This window comes from Perkinsus marinus (genome assembly GCF_000006405.1).
Source record: "Perkinsus marinus ATCC 50983 genomic scaffold scf_1104296935302, whole genome shotgun sequence".
NCBI classification, from domain to species: domain Eukaryota; phylum Perkinsozoa; order Perkinsida; family Perkinsidae; genus Perkinsus; species Perkinsus marinus.
This window is the reverse complement of record NW_003214508.1, coordinates 926,956-933,534: the sequence shown is the minus strand read 5'-3', so window position 1 is coordinate 933,534 and position 6,579 is coordinate 926,956. Positions and strand designations below refer to the sequence as shown.

At 48.3% G+C, this 6,579-nt stretch overlaps 3 protein-coding genes across 3 annotated transcripts in view; 2 read left to right on the top strand and 1 right to left on the bottom strand.

The window, feature by feature from the left end:
- Positions 1 to 186: 186 nt before the first annotated feature.
- Pmar_PMAR003584 (pH-response regulator protein palA/RIM20, putative) lies at positions 187 to 2,831 on the top strand (the record flags this gene model as incomplete). Its single annotated transcript, XM_002784279.1, has 18 exons — positions 187 to 265; positions 331 to 460; positions 502 to 544; positions 591 to 689; positions 739 to 810; positions 858 to 974; positions 1,021 to 1,073; positions 1,122 to 1,225; positions 1,282 to 1,358; positions 1,413 to 1,552; positions 1,599 to 1,734; positions 1,777 to 1,853; positions 1,907 to 2,009; positions 2,056 to 2,160; positions 2,212 to 2,370; positions 2,415 to 2,510; positions 2,556 to 2,654; positions 2,700 to 2,831. 18 exons carry the CDS (start codon positions 187 to 189, stop codon positions 2,829 to 2,831), a joined length of 1,821 nt encoding a protein of 606 aa, XP_002784325.1.
- Positions 2,832 to 3,417: 586 nt separating this feature from the next.
- Pmar_PMAR003583 (RAB-2,4,14, putative) lies at positions 3,418 to 4,250 on the top strand (the record flags this gene model as incomplete). The annotated part of the gene is made up of 5 exons (XM_002784278.1): positions 3,418 to 3,463; positions 3,514 to 3,608; positions 3,661 to 3,788; positions 3,831 to 3,957; positions 4,068 to 4,250. 5 exons carry the CDS (start codon positions 3,418 to 3,420, stop codon positions 4,248 to 4,250), a joined length of 579 nt encoding a protein of 192 aa, XP_002784324.1.
- A 524-nt stretch (positions 4,251 to 4,774) lies between these two features.
- Pmar_PMAR003582 (hypothetical protein) overlaps positions 4,775 to 6,579 on the bottom strand; it is a gene marked incomplete at both ends in the record, with an annotated part of 3,617 nt that continues 1,812 nt past the window's right edge. The window contains 2 exons of the mRNA XM_002784277.1: positions 4,775 to 4,879; positions 5,389 to 5,433. Of these exons, the coding sequence (XP_002784323.1) occupies positions 4,775 to 4,879; positions 5,389 to 5,433 (150 nt within the window). The remainder of the gene's footprint in view (positions 4,880 to 5,388; positions 5,434 to 6,579) is intronic.

The following is a 6,579-nucleotide window of genomic DNA, read 5'->3' as shown; positions in this document are numbered from 1 at the left end:
CTGAGGGTCAGAAGGCTGCCATCACAGAGTTTCAAGCGTCAGCAGGGATGTTTGCTATGATCAAGGATAACGTGGTAAGCCTATCGTGCTTGTCTTGAGCTTGAGAGTTCTCAGCTTGCACAACTGGTATCGGGCCGGACTTCGGTGGATCTCTCGAATGAAGGCCTTTCGTTGTGTGCCTCGTTGATGCTCGCACAAGCACAAGCGCTCGTGTATGAGAAAGCTGTGAAGGACAAACTTAATAGAGGGCTACTTTCTAAACTGGGTGAGCCAGTCTCCAACTCACCTGCTGTCAATTCAGTGCACAGCACTTTGCGTCGCTTCTTTTAGCTTCCCAAACTAGCAGCTATTACCACACGGCAGCGTCCTTCGCTGGACAGTTGGACACAGAAATGGATCGATCGTGGAAGGGCCATTGTCATTATCAAGAGTTGGCCTTCCTCGCTGCTGCTAACCTACAGTAATCCCTATGCTCTGCTCTCAGTGTCTATTGATCCTCAGGGTCGCACTTAACGAGAAGCCACGTGTGTTGGTAAATCTGGAGGTAGGAAAGGCTAACGCTCGCCATGAGGAATGTCGTTCGCGTGTAGGGGTTCGGCCCACTGATAGCCCGGCTCCGGTATTCGGCAAGTCTATGTAGGCAAGCTGATGCATTGGCTGATGAATACAAGCTGATACGGGACGTTGATGTATGTGGGACACGCTCTACTGGCTAGGCGCGTGAACTCCTCTCGGTAGGCGTTGCGGAGCGTTATAGATAAGGAACTGGCGGAGCTGGAGAAGGACAACAATACTGTGTACTTGGAGGTTGTGAGTGACGACGGCTGGGTTTATAAGCATTGAAATTATCTTCCCAGGTACCGGACAAATCGACTCTATCGCCCCTAGGGATGATCAGTCTAGTCAAGGCCACACCGATAACTGTGAACAGCATTATTGAGCCTTACGCTGCGGAAATGAAAGAATATGGCCAGGTGATAGCTTCACGCGCCACGAAATTGCTCACTGTTATGGCTACAGATACTGGATAATCTAGCTCCAGCGAGTGTTCGTGAGAAGGTACAGCAATATAAGTAACATACTCTGTGTTCGGGTCGTTCATCGCATTTTTCTTCCACTAGGTCTCTACTAGAGGCACAAGTTGTAGGACCAGTTGACGACGCTTTCTCCCACATGACTGAGCTGGTCAACGATGCCCTAGCTGAGCGGGGCCTTCCCTCTGCAGGTGTTGTGCCTTCCAGCTGGGGATGCTCTTCTGGGTTGAATTCGGATTCATTTCAGTCCAGAAACAAGAGTGTGATGGAAGTGACGAGGAAGATGTTAAAGTCCCCGAGAGCGTCTGGTCAAACATAGAAAAGGTACCGCAGATTTACCTGAGGGATGGACTCGGCAACGACCATTGATAATAACAGGCTCGACTGACAAATTCTGGAGCTGGCCCGCTGGGTCTGAAGGCTCAAATAGACGGGCTCGAACAGATGTCACAGGCAGCAGAGAATTCTATAGTGAAGTGCGAGGATCAGCTTCGGGAAGAGGCCCAGGAGGATTCTCGGTAGGCTTCAGCAGTAGGGATGGTATGTTGTCATGATGGATGGTAGATGCCATGATCGGTTTGGTGATCGGTGGAATCGCACACCCAGCGATCAAGTACCACATAGCTTCTACACACAGTTGCAACAGTATCGAGAGAAGCTCACTCTGGCTAACGAGACTAATGCAAAGCTACGGAGGAAGGTCAGATCGGGACTATGAAACGCCGTCGTAGTGGTTGTGCAGGTGGACTCGATCGATGCTGCTGTGTTCGGTGCGGTTAGTAGTAAAACAAAGGAGGAGTTGGAAGCTGATCTCCGCAGGTTTGTGTTCATGCTTCGCTCCATTGATATGCACCCATTTGTATTCTTGTCAGTACTTCTGCTATGCCTGGTCAGTCGCGCCTCACGGCAGATCCTAAGATAGAGGCCGCTAGAATGCGTTGCGCTGATTGCGTGGACCGTTTGCAGGCCGAGCTGGTTGGACACGTACTTGCTCGGTCTGTGATGAGTGTGTTCCTCTCAGGCTACTGTTAAAGAAGAGGTGGAGTCCTTTCGTCAGAATGCGCTCCAAGAAAATCCTACTCCTACTTTGTTGCAGCGGCAAAGTGATCTTGATGCAGCTGTACAGGTGAGCGGAGGCCTGCTCTTGTGTTAGCTTGTTTGCGGACTGAACCTTCAGGAGCTACTATGTGCCCATTCTAACACAGCAGTGTTGGAGACCATAAACAGTCTGCAAAGCCGCTGCCTTGAGCCTACGATAGCTTCGTATAACGAGTGGAATGATGCTGTTGTGGCGAAGATAGGGCAAGCTAAGAATTCACGTCAAGGGAAACTACATGTGAGTCTCAACGGGTTGGTAAGGAGAATTATCATCGCTATCAGGCATGGGACTCAGCAGCAACGGCGTTGATAACGGCATCTGGAGAGGCTGCGGAAGGAGTTGCATTCTTCTCGCGGTTACTGGACTATCTGGGACAGGTACGACTGCTCAAGCGTGGTAGTACTTCCAGGTTCCTATGGTAGGTTGATCAGCAGATTGGGGATTACGTGTTTGCAAGGACGGAGGAGAAGAATGGCATGCTGCGAAATCTCCAAGGCAACTTCAATTCTCCCCCTGGCCAGGTGATATACTCATTAGTCCTATCGCTGGTCATAGTCTCTCAGCAGATGCCCTCCTCACCGTACATTCAGCACAATCCAGCGGGCCCCTATCAGGCTACCTATTCGTACCAAGCTCAGTCGCCTGAACCATCGGCACCTTGGGGCGCTGGAGGTCCTCAGATTCACCCGGGGCATTGAGGTTTCTCGGACCACATAGTATGTAACGAAAACTTTTTGTAGCAACTATAAGAAACTATTTGCCTGTGAAACTTCAGTAATGTTGTGTGCGAAACGGCGGTGGCTTGGGGCGCTGTGGTGACGTGATGTTCTAAGTTGATTCGTAGCAATGAGCTCGACTGTAGCCTTGCGTTTTCGACTCTTACTCGGAACTACCCGATGCAGCATCATGGCCGACGTCAGAGTCATTCCTTTCGTTGGATGGCCATGGCATCGATACGGAGATTATCAAAGAGATCAGGAAGGATGCAAACCGTCGGATAGGAGCGGCTTGAGGATCAACCAGATCACATGAGCGATGGAGAGACCAAGGTTGCAGGAAATATCAAGGGATACTTTGACAAGATCGGAGCTCGGAGGGTTTGCCAAGCTATATGTTCTTGGACCGAACATGCGTGGAGTCACCGCTCCAACGTAGCCGTTATGGCACATGTCTCCTTGGATTGCGTCGCTGTTGTGCTTGGGGGAGCAGTGCATGGTAACGCAGGAACTGAGTTATTAAACCGGTCGTATGTATAAAACTGTTGTCGTTGAAGGATACTTTTCCATGTCTTATTCGTATCTTTTCAAATACATCATCATCGGTGATACAGGTAGAAGTGGCGGTTGCCATGTGGTCCATTGGGCAGCAGCGCTTGTGCAGGTGTTGGTAAGTCGTGCCTGCTCCTACAGTTCACCGACAAGCGCTTCCGACCAGACCACGACTTGACGATAGGAGTTGAATTCGGTGCTCGGTTGGTAGGAGGGGAAAACTGAGAGAGAATCGCTCGCGACTGCGATCGCTTTTCAGGTCAATGTTGACGGCAAACAGATCAAGCTCCAAATTTGGGACACAGCGGGACAGGAGAGTTTCCGCTCAATAACGAGGAGCTATTATCGTGGAGCCACCGGAGCTCTCCTGGTGTATGACATCTCAAGGTAGCATCTGATCGATTCCGGTTCCTTATAAGTTTGACTCAGACGAGACACCTTCAATCATCTTACTCGCTGGTTAGAGGAGGCAAGGCAGAACTCTAATCCCAACATGGTCATCATGCTCATCGGTAACAAGTGCGATCTTGAGAGACGTGAAGTCTCTTACGATGAGGTGCGTTAGAGAAGTATTCGGTTGTGAAGGGACAAGGTGTACACGGAGAGATGCGCACACTGAGCAGATCTCCGTACCGAATCTCCTTGTGGGATCTTCTGTGCTTTTAGGGTGCCAAATTCGCTAGAGACAATAATCTGATATTCTTGGAAGCATCGGCGAAGACAGCCCAGAATGTGGAGGAGGCATTCCTCCAGACTGCCAGGAAGATCTACGAGAATATACTCGCTGGTGTTTATGATTTATCTAACGAGGTGAGCAATGAATATTCAACATTGAACTCTGCCAACTGAACTCTGTCGACTTATGCAATGTGCTTTGAGGTAACATTGCATATGCAAGCTTGTGAGTTATGTGTTGATCAGTCTAAATCTCGCGCTTGTAGTATTTCTGCGTCCGAGCGATGTAGTCTAAGATCCTGCGAAAAAGCCTCCCTTTTTTAGTCGCATGGCATCAAGGTCGGTCTCCCTGCTAGTAGTACGAATGTTGCAGAGTTGCAGAGTCAGAGATACAATCAATCTCAAGGAGGCTGCTGCTCCTGATCGTGTTTGACTCCGAGCGTCCGACTCGCAGTCGATTCTGATTGTCTTGTATGAGTATTTTGGTTTATCTCACTCCGAGTGAGTCACTCGATACTAATGCTTCGATGCTAGGATGCAACCATGCCTGTAGCAAATATTTTGTTGTTACGATTCTCGTCAATCAAAACAGTTAGCTCGATAGGCGAATCGACTTGTGTTAAGTCATGTAACATCTGGTGATGTAGAGAGTGCAGCGATATATGCATCAGTGGTTATTCGCTTTCTAATCAGGATTATTAGATAGTCTCCCAGATCTGATATTTGGACTCGCATTGACGGTTGAACCCAAAACAGACTTCAAATATCCCGTCAGTTTTCAGGTTGGGTTTGCAGGCTGCGAACTGCAACCAGCAATTAAAATGGTACAGGAAACGAGAATTGAACTCGGTACCCACTGCGTGTAAGGCAGTCGTAATCGCTAACTAGACCATTCCAGCAGAATGGGCAACGTTTGACAGATTCCGCTGCATTTCAGATAAGATGTGCGGAATCAGTTATTGATATGGTACCGGAGCCGACTAGCTCAGCCTGGACTAGAGTCGCCCTGAACCGATTATTGCCTTCGAGGCATATCAGACGACAAAGCATCGGGAGTAATAACCTTCCGCCGTAGACAACGTAGTGCCGATATGAGAAAGGCTTTGAGCCTTTCTCATACATCTGGTTTGAGATGTTCACATAGTTGTGGAACAACATACTTCTCAACATCTCAAATTGAGATGTTGTTTCTCCTTCAACACCTCCATTTGTTTATCAAGTCGCACTGCATTGACGGCGTTCGCCGCAACTCATTCTCGGTCATACTTTATGCTAAGCAGGTGAGCAAACTGGTCACGTGGCACTAGCCTACCGAGCAATCCTTCGAGTACACGGTGTGACGCAGCTGTTCTATGAACTAACATGAGATGAACAATGCCAATCTATCCAACCTGTGACCGGTTCAGATAGAACAACTCCATGAGGAACCGATTGAGTTTGCGCTGCTCATAGAGTGTCAACACAAGTTCATAAAGAATCCGATTTCCTCCGTTCTTCGACCGCTCCGTTTGTTCGTCTCAAAACTTTAGTATACTGTATTCCTACGGAGTACGAGGACTCGTGAATAGGCAAGATCCCACTGCTGAACAACTCTCACATGCAGATGTTCCAAACCCAGGACAACCATCGTCGATTCACAACGCACTAACACAACAAAAGCAAACTGCATCGTTGACGACTGAAGTAATGTTTCTCATTCCGAACGGGAATGTACACTGGCAGAGGAACAGGCAAATCCACGTTCACGGCGGACGGTCCACCACACACAAGGTGAGCGACGCTGAATTTCAGCAGCTAAAGTATCCCCGTGAGATGTAAAAGGTTGCTCGCTTGTTACACGGACCACCACTATAGACCAGACTAGAATGATCGCACGATAAAGAAGATACATAGTAGCCTGGAGCACCATTATGAACCAGCTAGAATCCCACGACTAGAGTACAAAGATTTCAGACTGATTGTTTATTGTTCAATAACATTATAAAATCGCTAACACAAGTATACACTCTACGAGTAGAAGAGAAGATTGCTTCGGTGATATCAAGGTGCCAAGAACATGATGATATTATTCACTGGGTAGTAGGTTCCACACTCAGGACCTCCTCGGTAGAAGAGCGTCCCACACCTCTTATCCAGAGGCTTAATAGAGTACTGGCGTGGTGACTCACACCCGAACCGAACAGCGGACATTAGATTTATAGTTCAAATCAGATAAGTAAAGTGGGAGTCGAAATTGAAACCCTGGGCAGGCCAGTGACAAGAGCAGATAAAAACCAAGAGAGTAAACAGTTGCTGCTGCTGTCCGCAGCAAGCGAGTGTCGTCGACTAGACATATCGGGTAAATACTTCGCCTAAGTCTTACGCGTATAATAACGCTCCTTACCTTATAATGTTGGTAAGATGACTTTACAGCGATTACCCTCATTCACACTCTGTTTACTATAACGTCATCTCTACTACCCTCGCTAGAGGGGACATAGTAATAAAAGCTACCGTCACTATC